This window comes from Asterias amurensis, chromosome 7, assembly GCF_032118995.1.
Source record: "Asterias amurensis chromosome 7, ASM3211899v1".
In the NCBI taxonomy this organism is placed as follows: Eukaryota; Metazoa; Echinodermata; class Asteroidea; order Forcipulatida; family Asteriidae; genus Asterias; species Asterias amurensis.
Genome location: NC_092654.1, coordinates 16,913,335 through 16,928,944, shown reverse-complemented (window position 1 = coordinate 16,928,944; position 15,610 = coordinate 16,913,335). Strand labels below are relative to the sequence as shown.

Below are 15,610 nucleotides of genomic sequence, written 5' to 3'. Positions count from 1 at the left end.
CGCAATTCGCTCGGCCCCAGCGGCCAGGGTCTATGGACCGCTTGGACAGATTCTTGACCGAGTAGTGCAAGGCAGTGTGAGCATAATGCATGATGGAACTGAGCATTTTCGGGATATACCAATGACCGTGCTTGATACGTTTGTCCATCCCAGCGCCTTTGGTTAAGGCGAGGCGCTGGGGACGAGCGAATTGTCGTAACTGATAATCACAAGAGGGCGCTATAAAACATCCTTGGTGTGCTTTGTCGGTGCAACTTGCATACAACAAGTGGGTTGACAAACGACTTCAAGGGGCTCTGCAGATGATGTATTATATTCGATACAATTAACAGAGACCTCGAGTTCAGAAAACCACAGCACTTCCAAGGAAGTAATTACTGTGAATTGTAGAAGTCCATTCATTTGCGCGGTAATTACACAGAACATCGGTCATGACAAACTGGTGACATTTCCTTTTTACAATCATGTGCACAGAACTATAAAACTTGCATGTAACCAACTATATATTTCCCTTTGAGAAGTTCAGTGTACACGTTGTGCCCTGCATTGTAAAACATGCCATCTCATAAGCTTTTCAACCCACAAATACAACTCTCAAGCAGTTCAACCCTTGAGCAAGGACCTATGTATGGTTCAACTATAGCCCCCCTTTACACAATAGTAACTTAGCAAGGGTCCATTGCTTACAGGCAGTGGACACTATTGGTAATTACTCAAAATAATTATTAGGATAAAACCTTACTTGGTGACGTGTATAAGGGAGAGGTTGATGGTATCAAACATTTTGAGAAACGGCTCCCTCTGAAGTGCCATAGTTTTCGAGAAAGGGGTAATTTTCCACGAATTTGATTTCGAGACCTCAGATTTAGAACTTGAGGTCTCGAAATCAACCATCTAAACGCACACAACTTCGTGTGACAAGGGTGTTTTTTCTTTCATTATTATCTCGCAACTTCGATGACCAATTGAGCTCAAATTTTCATAAGTTTGTTATTTTATACATATGTTGAGATACACTAACTATGAAGGCTAGTCTTTGACAATTACCAATAGTGTCCACTGCCTTTAATTGTAGCATGGTTGTAAAATTTTACAAAATGTACTTCGTTTGAAAGGACAACACTGTTGTACTGTCCAAGTTCTCTTGCAAAATATTGTCAAACATTGCTTCCATTTACAAACATGCTAAAGTTAAGCAAGGGACCCCAGTTAAATTGCTGCCGTGTGAATAGCACTTAAGACAATTTTCATCGATTCAAATACAAACAGTTTTAGCAATATTCATTATACTTTCAGTCTGATGGTAGGTTGGACTGAGGATGCCTACAATCACAACTGAAGGAGAGCAGGACCAGGGTCCTAGGAACTATGTTCCACCTCCATGGTTCCACAGATACATAATGCATTTATTACCTACAAACCGATTTCCATTACAATGCATGCAATACAAAACTAACGTTACGTTAACAATTCTGAGTAATTTCCGTATTAGGTCACGCACAGTTTTCTCATGCAATTTCTATCCGACTATTGGCAATCGGGAGTGAAGTAGTGTGGGCGGGTCCGGTGGAGGGGGGGGTGACAGAGTGAGGGCGTACTCGGTTGAATTTGTGTGTAGAACAACCAACGGCGAATTCACCAAAAGGCAAACAATGCATGCGGGAGCAAAGAGAAGTCCTAAAATAGATTCATCGGTCAACAAACATAGGGGGGGGGGGGGGGGGGGGGGCAACACCTTGGTGAGTTTCAACCCTACCCCCATCCACAAACTTCCAATATAAGGCAGGGTCTACTGGGTCTTAAACTACTATTGTAACGAGGTATATGCTACTGCCAAACATCTTGCGAAAAGATACACTGACGGTGTCCTTAAAGTTTACTTATATGATTTTCGAGTAAGTCTGGGTGTCTGAATCTACAACATGCTACCGTACAATGACCTTGTGGCTGAGTGGCCGTTATAACCACAAACAAAATGGTAGCTCAACCAACTTTTCTATGGTGGTTTTGAAGTAAACCCTTACAGTTCCCAATCGTAAAATGTTTCAAATTACCAGGTTTTAGGGATACAAAAAGTATAAAACTGTGTCTTACCTGCCAACGACGTCTTGCCATATACCGCTTTAATCTGACTGAGGCACCTCGCAACCTGAAACTCTGGCGGTTCGACAACGTCTTCCTAGCGAGCCATGGGTGTTCCAAACATTGAGTAATTGTACGACGAGAGCTGTATTGAAGAGAGAATAAATTCAAGGGCTTCAAAGCAAACAGGTATTCAAGTAGATTATACTGGGGGAGCCATGTGCTCGTTGACCAGGGGTTTTATACCACTCCAACACTCACAGCGAAATTATGTAAATCCAATCCAACAATGGAGAAAAAGGAGGGGGAACTGGCCGGTAAGTTTTGGGGGTATTCGGGACAAGGAATACCGACGCCTGTAACGATTTTAGCTCCACTGAACTACGCAACAATATAATCTGCAATTCATGAGGAAGGATAATTATGTGCAGTAATATGCAGGAAACCTCGAGGATGTCCACTTTGGTGAATTACAGTTGGAGAGTCTTCAGGGCTAGGAAGTGCTTCAAATCCTTCGAGGGTGAGACTGCTCAGTGAGAGAGTGAGGGTGGGGGCTGGAAACCGCAGAACCCAGGTCCCTGCTATGCTATTATAAACTTGTGGTTTAAAGGCAGTGGACACTATTGGTAATTACTCAAAATAATTATTATCATAAAACCTTTCTTGATAACGAGTAATGGGGAGAGGTTGATAGTATAAAACATTGTGAGAAACAGCTCCCTCTGAAGTGACGTAGTTTTCGAGAAAGAAGTAATTTTCCACGAATTTGATTTCGAGACCTCAGATTTAGAATTTGAGGTCTCGAAATCAAGCATCTGTGACCATGGTGCGACAAGGGTGTTTGTTTTTCTTTCATTAATAATATCTCGCAACTTCGACGACCCATTGAGCTCAAATTTTCACAGGTTTGTTATTTTATGCATATATACACCAACTGTGAAGACTATAGCCTTTGACAATTACCAATAGTGTCCAGTGTCTTTAAGGTTACATCGTAGTTTTATGCAAGGTCATTGCGAAGCGTACAATAATCCTTAAAGGCACTGCACACCTTTTGTAATTGCCAAAGACCAGTATCCCAACGTACGCATAAAATACAAAACCTGTGAAAAAAATTGGACCCAATTTGTCATCGAAGAGAGTAATGAAAGATAAAACACAATTGTTGCAAATATTTGTGTGCTTTAGATGCCTAATAAAAAGCTTCAGGCCTGAAGGGTCTTTATTATTTGAGTGAGAAATTACATCTACCTCAAATACTACATTACTTCAGAGGGAGCTGTTTCTCACAATGTTTTATAGTATCAACAGCTCTCCATTGCTCGTTGCCAAGTAAGTTTGTATGCTAACAATTATTTTGAGTAATAACCAATAGTGTCCAGGGCCATTGGACACTTTCTGAACAGAAACAAAAAATTCACAGATTTACAAATAACTTACAGGGTAATGGTGAAAGACTTCCATGAAATGCTTTACTTTTTGAGAAAACATTAAAACAGTTATCAATGCTCGATATCGAGAATAACTGATTTATTTTAAACACATGTCATGAAACGGCGAAACGTGCGGAAACAAGGGTGAGTTTTCCCGTTATTTTCTCCCGACTCCGATGACCGATTGAGCCTAAATCTTCACAGATTTGTTATTTTATATATAAGTTGTGATGCACGAAATGTGGGCCTTTGAAAAATACTGTTTACTGATGTTGTGCGACAGCTTTACGGTGAACTGCAAAAACATTTCAGGAATGTTATTGAAGGTGAAAATAACAACATTAGTTTGGGAAATATTACTCTCAGTCCATTCCCCCATCGTATTCAAAGTGTAATGCTTGCCGTGTCATGAGTTTGAATGACTGTCAGTTATTTTCATTTATACATTTATCCCCAAACTCTACGCACCAGTTATTTTTTAAGTGCCTTTTTGCGGTGATTGCCAAAACAACAATTGTTGTTCGTTTTTGGTATTGGGGACTTGAACAAAAACCTTTCCCCCAGGTGAATTCGCTCTAACACAATGGACTATTGTGAGTGCTCCCCATTATGGTCCCACTCGTTGGCAAATATTTTGCTCCAGGAAAAAATGCAGATAAAGAATTTATAACAAACACAAATCAAAAGTCGGTCCCCATGCCAAATCTACCTACTTTCCCTGCTAAGGGGGAATTAGTATTGGAATTTATGTTTTACAAAGAAGCGAGCCGAAGCTGGGACTTATTAACATGTATTACTTTGCTCTGTCGGCAACTCAGCGTGAGAGTATAATGGCAACTTTGTAATTTGATAGAAGCTTTATATGAACACCTAACAGTTTGAACTAAATTACTGTTATTATGTCTGACTCAAAAATAAAGGAACTTTGAGGTACATTTGTGATACTTTATTAACGTTGGTTCATGCCTGTATGTTTTGTTTTTGAAAGGGCAAGGGCACCAAGGCGTTTTCCCATTGATAAAGAGCACCCTATGAGAAAATTTTAAAATTCTACTGGGGCATTTCAAGGACACCAAGGCAATGAACAGGGGCATGGATGCAATCGCCTTCGTTGCCCCCGTGAAGATTGAGGCCTGTTTAAATTTGTTGCGGCTGGTTGAGTAGATTAAACTTCCTGTTTTGAAGGCACAGTGCCCTCATGCGTCAAGTTACACACGGGCGCTTTCAATCATATCAGCTATGTTGTTTTCAGCCATAAATGTTTTATAAAAGTTGTTTTCAAACTGAGGGGTTTGAAAGCACTTGATACCTTTGGTAACTGTCAAAGACCAGCATTCTCACTTGGTGTATCCCCGGACAATACTTATTGTAGTCAGTGTGAAATCAGCGGTTAGGCTGGTAAGATTCGAACCCACAACCTTGTGATTGCAAGTCATGAAGGGATTGTGCTGACAGAATTTACATTTGTACCATCTCAAAACTCAGAAGTCCGTTGTTTGGGCCTGACCTTTTGGGGGTCAATTTGACTCAGAATCTGTATCAAAATAACAAAGAAATGGTTCAAACTGACATACAATCTGAGATAAAATCATTCGTTTAAGCCAGTTTCCGGGTCAATTCTTGACCCCGAAGTTAGTCAAGCTCAACGGGACTCGGAATCCAGGTGAATTCTGACCCAAAACTTTTTAGAGTGTATGTCTAAAAGCTCAACTGTCTACCTACTCTTTATTCTTGACCAATAATCTGGCGATAAAATCCTTCGCGTCATCGGAGACATCGTCGAATGCCTCGTCTTCGAAGTCCCATTCTCCCAGGGTGACGTTGGTCAAGGTTTCAGCGTCCGTGTCGCCCATGAATGGAGACAGACCACTCAACCTGAAATAAGACCAAAATAGAAATAAAAATATAATTAGCGTCCTGCCTTTTGGGGAACAAAGAGAAGGGCCTCAATCGGGGAAGTGGATTTATTTGGGTATAAAAAGCTAATATTATTATTGTCTAGAGAGGTGAGTACCAGTTGAAACTTTTGCATATCAGGACAAAAAAACTAACAACTAAGTATTTTTTCGGGTAAAATCTCTCAGAACGAAAAGTATGTGTAGCGGCATGTCGATTCTGAAAAGTGGTACAATCATTTTATGTGTTTCGATGCTCTGATTGTCTGGTGAATTGCCACGATCTAGGGGCGCCAATGAGCCAGATAAACTCAAATACGTGAGGAACACATGTTCGGGAACAGTCACGGAAACGTGCAAAACGTACTTCTATATCAAAACTCTGTATTTACGGGTAATAATGTGTGCGTTCGTTTAGCTTCCCTGGGTCGACCCCGGTGTGTCGTGTTTTTTTTTCCAGGACGAACGTGGGTAATTATCTGCACACGTTCGTCTTGGAAAAAAACCCGCCACACCCCGGGGTCGACCCAGGGAAGCTAAACGAACGCACCCACTGTATGTTGAATACTCTCCAAAAAGCGGCTGTGTATACAGTTATAGTAAGGTTCTGCAAAAGGTTGGCCCTACATTTGAAAGTCTGCCAATATATGTTAATCCGCTTAAACAAAATAACGAAAACAGTTTCGAGAGTCACATTCCCAGACGGGATGAAAAATCAATGTTTTGATAATGCTGGTTTCAATGCGAATGAAACTGCAGATCATTGTTCGCAAAGTAAAAAGGAAACATGTTTTGACAATGACAGGCGCGTCAGCTGGAAAATCAGATCCTCCAAACAGTTCTCAAACACAAAAGTGCTTACAATGCAATTTCTCGACATCAGCTTTCAAATTCGACTTTGATCTTAAAGGCATGGACACCTTTGGCAATTCATTGACCTTCACATTAAATTTACACGGTTGAAAGATGGTGACGGTAGAAAACTTCCCTTAAAATACTACTTGCTTAGGTAATGTAGTTTTTGAAAAATGAGTAAAAATAATTTAACGAAATTATAACTTTCATCTCGTTGAGACGATCACTATTTTAGCAAAACGGATATACGCGACTAAATTTTTCAGGTTTTTACGTGACTCTCAAGTTTTTATTTTAATTTTTTTCACAAAAACATTTGAAGACTGCTGGACCTGAAACTTCTTCATATAAATTAAATCACACACATCTTCATTCACAGTGAGTAGGGCTTCAGGTCATGACCAAAAACTTGATCAACAAAAGGGCTCAAAAACCCTTTAAAAATTACATAGGGGAGACCCCTTCGTCCAGGGACTATTACTCACAAAACGTAGCAGATGACTCCCAGGCTCCACATGTCCGTTGGGAATCCGATGCTCTCGTAGTTGACTACCTCCGGAGCGACAAACTCCGGGGTTCCGAACATCACTTTGACAGCCTCGTCCGGGTCCAGCTTTCTTGCCATTCCAAAATCTATTAACTTGATTCTGTTATGAAAAAAATTGACTGTATTTTATACATGATTTTTTAGTAAGGATAAAAAAAGACATTTTAATTTTAGTCTGAAGTCTTGCTGATAATGGAGTAGGCCTTCACTAAAGCCGTTTTTCTTTGAACAGAATGATTCCCCCTGAAATAAAATAATTTTCGAAAGAAAATAACTTCTTACAAAAAAATAACTGAAGTTATATTCAACCTTTGATGAACTTAATGGGGAAATTTACACGACAAGACCGATAACACAAATTTAAAAATAAAAGACGAGTTTGTTGTGTCTGATTAAATTGCTCCGATACACGGAAATCTGATTGAGCCATTCGCTTTAACAGCCGGGCTGATTTAACAGTTTGACTGATTTTACAGTATGCTTGATTATATTATAAGCAAAAGGGGAAGGTATGATTTAAGGATTATCACAATTGATTAACCTGAATAAGCACCTGTGAATGACTGATCAATTGATTGATTGATTGATCGATTGATTGATTGACCGGTTGATTAATTGATTGGTTGGTTGATTAAATCAGCAGGATAGCTCTCATGAATGATCCAGTCGACACCATCCTTTAATTCGGTTAATCGGCGAGTTAGTCTTGGTTCAAATACTTTACTGTTAATTATATAGAAAACTCGCCGACTGAGGGCGCCCCATTTGCACATGTTTTATCCACAACGTACAAACAGACGAAGTCAGTGTCTTGTAGCATTTAAAATGACGAGGAATAAGTTCTCTCAGTATTTTGGAGGGGGGGTTTTGTATCTGGACATTTTGCGTTTTAGTTGTTGGTAGAGATTTACCCGCATACTGTTCATAATCAAGTGCAAGAAAATCCAAGCATTCCTCTAGAGCTCCTGAAGACGAGTGTAAAATGGTCGATGCCACAATTCAGAACACATCTCAAACATATCTATTTTGGAAACCATAACCTCCTTACGTTTGGTTGTCTTTGTGTATCAGAATTCTTGTTTTTCCACCAGGAGTATCACTATTGACAGACATTGCCAACATTTTTATTTAAAGGCAGTGGACACTATTGGTAATTACTCAAAATTATGATCATCATAAAACATTTCTTGATTACGAGCAATGAGGAGAGGTTGATAGAATAAAACATTGTGATAAACGGCTCCCTCTGAAGTGACATAGTTTTCGAGAAAGAATTAATGTTCCACGAGTTTGAAATAATTTCGAGACATCAAGTTTAGAATTTAACGTCTCGAAATCAAGCATCTAAAAGCACACAACTTCGTGTGACAAGGGTGTTTTTTTCTTTCATAGTTATCTCGCAACTCCGACGACCAATCGAGCTCAAAGTTTCACAGGTTTTTGATTTTATGCATATGTTGATATACACCAAGTGAGAAGACTGGTCTTTGACAGTTACCAATAGTGTCCACTGTCTTTAACAAAGGCTCCTTTCAGATCCAACACTCCTCCCCCAAAGAGATGTACACGTGATTGGACCCTCAACTACAAGTAATAATTACTTCCTATTCATTTACCTTGTTCCTACTTTATCCACACACATTATGTTCTCTGGTTTCAGGTCAAGGTGGAGGTAGCTCCTTTTGTGCATGTGTTCCACTCCTTCGCAAATCTGTCTCATGTACAAGATGACCTCCTTCTCAGTCAGGTCAAAGTCATCATCAATGACACGTTCGAACAGTTCGCCTCCGGAAATGCTACAGAATGGAGAAATAAATACCATTTGAGCTCAGTCATGGTCTTTTTTACTTTTTTATTTCTTTATTTATTGATTTATTTATTTATTTCGAAAATCTTTCAACAGAATACAAATATCAGCACAACGGCTGTTTTACATAAATGTCATGTGTTGTAAAAATCTAAAAAGGAGAAATACAGAAAAACATAATTGCATTCAGAGCAAAATTGAAGAGCAAAAATAATTACAACAAACAAGCAAAAAAAAAAAACGGAAATGCTGCAGACTGGGGCAGAAAATACAATTTGAGCTAAGTTATATGGTTGCTGAGGAGCAAAAATCGTTACAAAAAGCAACGAACAAGCAAACAAACAAACAATCACAAAATGAAATTGTCACGGGCGCAAATCACGGGGGATAATCCCAAACTTTTTGAACGTCGTTGTGAAGAAAATATAATTCGAGATAAAGTTATGCTTGCTGCAGAGCAAATTAACAAGAAGCAAAAGAAGAGCGTAAGTTCAGGGGTGGGTGGGGATATCTCACATTTTTTATGGCAAGGTTACCCCTAAGACCACACCCCTTCCCCGCGAATATCCACACCCTTGACAACCATTAGTAATATAAATAAAAGTATGTGTAGCATGATGTCGTAACCTCAAAACATAACTTATGTCTAGGCAACTTTAAAAAAAAAAAAAAAAAAATAGGAAAAAGGAGAAAATTTCAAGACGGGTGTTCGTTGGGTTGACTTAGTCTACCTCGGATGAATACTTTATTCCACGACAACACCAACTATTGACCTACAGTGATTCACAACGCCGGAGGGCTGGGATTTGGATTTGTGCGCTTGGTCTTTTTTGTGTGTAGCGGCTACACTGAGAATCACATACTCGTAATGGTTTTGTAACCTAAAAGTCCACAAACAGGTTATATCAGCCAAAGTATCATGTGTTGTCTACTTTTGTTGCCCGGTTACCTTCTGCTTTGAAAATACAATTGTTAATTAGCTGTAAACTGTACACTTTTCGGTTGGGAGTTGGAGGTCAGCTAAAGTTACACCACCTGTAAATCTGTCAGGCATGAACATTTTCTATACCATTGGGGTTTCAGTATGGTATTCCCCAATATCCCATCGGTTTCAAGAAGGGACGTAAAACATATCCAAATCAATTCAAGACTTCCCCCTCTTACTCCCCCGTCGTGTAATCAAACCGGATCCGCTGAGGTCAGGTCCCGAAATCAAGCATCTAAAAGCACACAACTTCGTGTGACAATGGTGTTTTTTCTTCCATTATTATCTCCCAACTTCGACGACAAATTGAGTTTAATTTTTCACCCATAAATCTGTCAGGCATGAACATTTTCTAGACCATGGAGTTCTAGTTCCCCAATTCCCCACCAGTTTCAAGAAGGGACGTAAAACATATCCAAATCAATTCAAGACTTCCCTTCTTGTACTCCCCGTCGTGTATAAATCAAACCGGACGCTGCACGTACGGCGACTAGTCCCCAAAAGGAAATGAGGCAGCAGTTTTTAACACTATAGTCTACTGTAGGCAAATCTTGTATACACGCATGAATGGTAAGGTCTTCGGAATTGGGGGCAAACTTCTCCGTGAATCACCGGTACCGTCGGGTTTTATTACCTCGATAATTTTTGGGCGGATGTTAATCTATGACAAGTGATTGCCCTAGATTTGCAAACAGTTTTTTTTTTCATCACCGAAAGGTCTCCGCTGCAAGAGGAACTTATTAGGGAGGTTTAGCTGCACGTTACGCGAGCAAAAACGTGAACGTGAACGTCAGAAAATGTTGTTGTAAAAATCTCACGTTTAAAACATACGTGTTATAGACGTCATACGTGAGCATAAGCCCAAAGGGGTGACGTCACCTAGAAATGACACACCTCTCTGACGTTCACGTTAACGTTTTTGCTCGCGTAAACTCCCTATTATAAAAAAGATGACACCCTTTTCTCATGTTCCTGAATTATAATGCATTAGACCAATTTATTATGGGCCGTCGTCGCTTACGGTAGAAATGGTCGCACGCGCCACATGCGCCACACACAGCTCTCAGCCAATGATACGTCTTTGCCTTTGACACCCCCCCCCCCGTCCAGATAAGGGCGCTTCATGAGACTGTGACGTCGTATGCGAGAATCAAGTATTGCCCTTCTATTATCAATACCTATTCTCATTTCCTGACATCGGTTTGGTTGCATTCATTCGGATAAGAGGGGGGCGGGGTTGCACTAGGCTGATGTTATAACGCCCTGCCCAATCCAGTTGCAATGCTTAGTGGCTACCCTGTTTCAATGTACACCAAGATCCAAGATTTCCGAAGAAGAGGACCATGAGTGCGCCCCCAATGTTCATGCACCCCACATATATGGCACAGTAACTGTTTGTATTAAAACGAAGAACGAATCCCTTCTTCAACAGCCTACGAATGAAGGACATCAACAACAAACTTTAAAGTAGGGCCAATCTAAAATGTTGATTCCTGTCATTAATGTTACCTTTCACGTTCACTTTTTACGCGATTCTTTTGAGCACATAGTTTGCAATTTATCCTATACAATAAAGGTCAGTTTTGGTTTAAAAAAAAAGAACCCACACTTATAAATGCACCTTTTGTGAAGTCTAATGGCGGAACCACAGGGGAGTTCCAGGGGATTAAACCCATTGGGATGCCTTTGATAAAGGCTCTCGTCGGAAATCCTTGGGTTCAAGATTGGTTATTCATTCATTTTATTCCCTATTTTATATTGGCCCTGGTGACATCTATACATCCGGGCATGACTAGTCAGTGAATCCCTACTAATGCCCCTAAGCCCTAAAGGTGTCCCTCGTGTTGTCCACTTCGAAAGGGTATTTGCTAGTCACTTTTCAGGACAAATCATCTGGAAAACAACGGCTAAATGTAAAAACGCACGATGAAGTTTTGTGATAAACAGTGTCTAAAGAGATAACTACACGGTTGGATCGACACTGTTTTTTTTGTAAGGACATCATATGAGACCGTTCAGTTGTGATCATTCACAGATAATAGAGACACTCAGTTGTGGCTCATTCACAAAGAAGTTGTTTGTTTTCATGTTTAGGTAATACCCTTGCTGTAGATGGTGATGACCACTTAAGAAGGAAAAGAGTCTTGTGTGAAAACCCAAAACTGCCTCAAGATGTTTGAATGTCTACGTTCCTAAACACTTCTTTATGGCGACTGACTTTTCAACTTTTCAAAGAGTGCAATACCTTAGGCTAAAGAATTTGAGGAATTCAATTGTTCATAACTAATTGTTAAAGAGGAATTGACATATTTTGGATGGCAAGGTTAAACGAAAGAGGTCAAACTGTGGTTTAACAGAATTTTTGACAAACTGGTTTCCGTGACATAAATGTCACGTTCACTGCACGGTGTTCAAAAACAACTCTGTAATAATTCACATTGTACTTAGTGCTGCCATCTTGCATGTGCCATTTCCAACGAATCAAACCAAGGTTGGAATGAGAACTATGAAGTCTGGCACCTTTCAGCCTACCGATTATTTGAATGCTATTACTGCAACAATGCGATACATTAATAATGGACGCTAGGTGGCAGCAGACTTACAAAGTATATGTGGGTACACTAAACTATCATTAGATGGTTTCATACTTTCATGAACCATTGTTTTATGTCATTGTTTGATTGGGTTAGTATTGTGCAGATTGGCATTACAATGTGGCTGTTATTTGTAACGTGGTTGTGCAGATTGGTCAAATGCTATTAACTAAATAAATTCGATCCGATTGCTTGTTTGTTGTTGGTTTCCCTGGATTGTGTTGAGAAGGCATCAACAATTTGGTCTGTATGCTTCGTTTTTGAAAGGGCAAGGGCAGCAAAGCATTGTCTCCTTGGTAAAGGGCACTCTATGAGGAAACTGCAAATTTCTACAGGAGCATTTCAAGGACACTAAGGCAACGACTAGGGGGAATGGAGGCATTCGCCTTCACTGCCTCCAGACAGTATCAAGCCCGCAAAATAGTTTGTTCAGATTGTCTTAATTATGGCAGCGCAATACTTACTACTCCATGACCATCACGATCCGATTGGACATCTCGAATGCATCCACACACTGCAGCAGCTTCGGGTGTTTGATTTGATTCATCACTTCCACCTCTTTACGTGCTGCCTCTTTATCCGTTGACTTGACTGCCCGGATGTACTTCGCAGCCCATTCATGACCCGTCTCCTTCTCGATGCATCTGTACACGGTTCCATAGCGGCCCCTACAAAACAAAAACAATTTATTTAACTATTTATGTATAGGACGTACATCTCTCAAATAACTTTAAAGGCACTGGACACATTTGGTAATTGTCAAATACCAGTCTTTTTACTTGGTGTATCTCAACATTAAATCTCAACATGCTCACTCTGGAACATGGCCAGAAACATTTCCTCTCTGGTTGGTTGCATCATGAAGGAAGGGCTGTTGTATGGATCATGGAGGAAAAATGGATGTAGGACATGATCTCTTCAAAACTGTTGTGATTTATGATTTATGGTGTGGGGGGGGGGGGGGGGCATCGTTGTATAATCATCACCTTAACTTGACTTGATGAGGGATCGAAATTCATAAAGCTGTTAAGCAGAACATATTGCTTGACGCATTTCTGTGCTTAGCAAAGTTGTGTGTATGAAATTGGGTCCAGGTGTCTGGTACAAATCAGGAAAATGGAAATTTATTTAGACACAAAATTCTCTTGCTAGAAATCACCTTGCCCCGTGTTCCAAAGGGCGTCACAAACTCCTTCACAACCACAGCATTTTGTGAACGCACAATAAACGTCCTTCCGTTATATGTGGATAGTTTACTTTATCAAATTCCAACCAATTCAAAACTGCTCTATCGCACTTAATGCCACCCATTTAAAGCAAGGACTTTTACTGACTCTATGACACACCGTGTAACATCGTTCTCCATTATTGGCGGTTTCTACGGTTTTAACTCAGGCGCATAAAACCCAAGCGCATAAAACAGCAAATCTATTAAATAGATTCTCAATGGAAAAGCAAACAATCGTCTCCATCAGTAGGATAAACTACTTGTAACAGTATTCGTCCAATCGTAAACAAACAAAACTCCAAAAGGCATTTTTTATAAGAAAATGCCCGCATTTATTTATAGAGCATTTTAACTCACATTTTAACGGAAGTTTGGTCAGACTTTTCAGCTACAAAACATCAAGGCGTTTTAACGACGTTTTCAAGTGACTTGTTTTCGAATAACCAGTGTTCCCCGTGGCTTAAATCCGAAGGCCGTTTGTTGTCTAATCCTAATGGAGATTCCTAGCTAATCCTAAATCTTGATAAATGTGTCGACACCAGCTGCAGCCCTGCGATGTAAAACTCTTCCGAACAAAAGTTGTTTTATCTCAAATAAAAGGTATATCTCTCTGTTTTTTTCCACACGATTATGGGACTATTTGAGATCGAATTAAGATTCAAAAGATCACTAGGTGTAGAAGCGGTGTAAGCATCCGATACATCCTACTAATCTTTATCCGTTCCTTCGGGTGACATGTTGCAGCTCGTACAAAGTACTGACAACCACTGGTGTGAAAACAATTTTGTTATGTACGCAGAGGAATTTTTGTATAGTTCAAAACCATTGGCGCTTTATGTATTTCAGTCTTTGTGGGGAGCAGATTGAATCTCCAATTGCCGAAACTAAATGCTAGTTTGTTCGAACTGGATATTGAGGTTGGCCTGCCTGGCCTAGTTCTGTTCTTTGCTTGTTCGGTATAGAACATGTGACCTCTGTTTACAAAATGAGTGACCTTGTACATTCCATTGCATTTTGGCAAGCAAGATACCAGACTGGTTAAATCAGGGAACGATTTCAAATAGCTGTTTTGCATAAATATTTCGACTGAACGGATTTTGTGCGCAGTGAATGCTAATATTGAGTAGCAAATGATGATTTTTGTGTAGCAACTGATACATTTTGCATGGTATTTTGCTCTGCTATTCAAGGGAAATCGTTCACTGTGAATATATTATTTACTATTCAATAGGGCGAGCTTTATTTCCATTTCAAGACACATTCAAGAACCAAGCTCAAGAACAGAGATTTCAAGCAGTACCTCACTCAGCCATATTTTTCAAACAATGAAATGTCCAGAAAAATAACTTGGCATTATCTGTAATAAGTGCGCTTATGAAATCTCGAATAAACATGCTTCAGGATTAAAAATTTGCATCCTCACCATCAAGTCTGATGTTTGGTGCTCAGAAGTGTCGTTTCAACCATTATGACCTTCACACAAAAAGTACTTTGTAGTTAAGTAGCTTCATAGTATCTAACCATCCCAAAGGAAAGCCCACTTGTTGCAACCATCATGGAGGTAATTTCTACCCCCACGGACAACACAAAACAGTATATGTATTAGAGAAGCACCATCAATGGACTCATTCAAGACTAGGCTAGCTCATTGAGATATACAATCCAAATGACCAATTCCATTAAGGGGAGCTCACCACTAAATTGTGTCTACTTGTCACATCACACCTGCAACTTATAACATTCCTTGATATAGGAGTTTGTTGCCGTAATCGACTTACAGATACCCATTCGGATTAATCACCTAAACAAGAAGATTGAGAACCATCTAGCCCAAAACATCAGACATGGAAAACACCTGTACAAATCAAAGTTTCCTCTCTTTTTACTTCTAATAATCCTTGATTGGGCTTTAATCCTAGTATGATGAAACCCCACTAATGCTTTCCATGCACGTCAGGACCCAAATACGTCAGAGTCAAACCAGGAAAATGCACCATTCTAAAGTTTCTACAAAAGGTGCAGTAGTTTTATGCTAAACTTGTTCTTAGAAACGCACTTGCATAAAGAATTGGGTCAGAGCTCTGGGCCAGGTTATTTGAGTGGAGAAAGGACATAGCCAGATCTGAATTACACCGTTTCTTCATTTGACAATGCGTTCTTTTTCGAGGTGTGAACTTTAACAGA

At 39.8% G+C, this 15,610-nt stretch overlaps 1 protein-coding gene across 2 annotated transcripts in view; it reads right to left on the bottom strand.

The window, feature by feature from the left end:
- The window catches only part of LOC139940150 (myosin light chain kinase, smooth muscle-like), a 102,200-nt gene that overhangs the window by 70,356 nt on the left and 16,234 nt on the right, over positions 1 to 15,610 (bottom strand). For both annotated transcript variants that reach the window (XM_071936434.1, XM_071936433.1), the window contains exons 3-7: positions 12,663 to 12,866; positions 8,429 to 8,608; positions 6,751 to 6,912; positions 5,238 to 5,390; positions 2,095 to 2,227 (exon numbers count right to left, since the gene is read on the bottom strand). In XM_071936434.1, the coding sequence (XP_071792535.1) occupies positions 2,095 to 2,227; positions 5,238 to 5,390; positions 6,751 to 6,912; positions 8,429 to 8,608; positions 12,663 to 12,866 (832 nt within the window). The remainder of the gene's footprint in view (positions 1 to 2,094; positions 2,228 to 5,237; positions 5,391 to 6,750; positions 6,913 to 8,428; positions 8,609 to 12,662; positions 12,867 to 15,610) is intronic.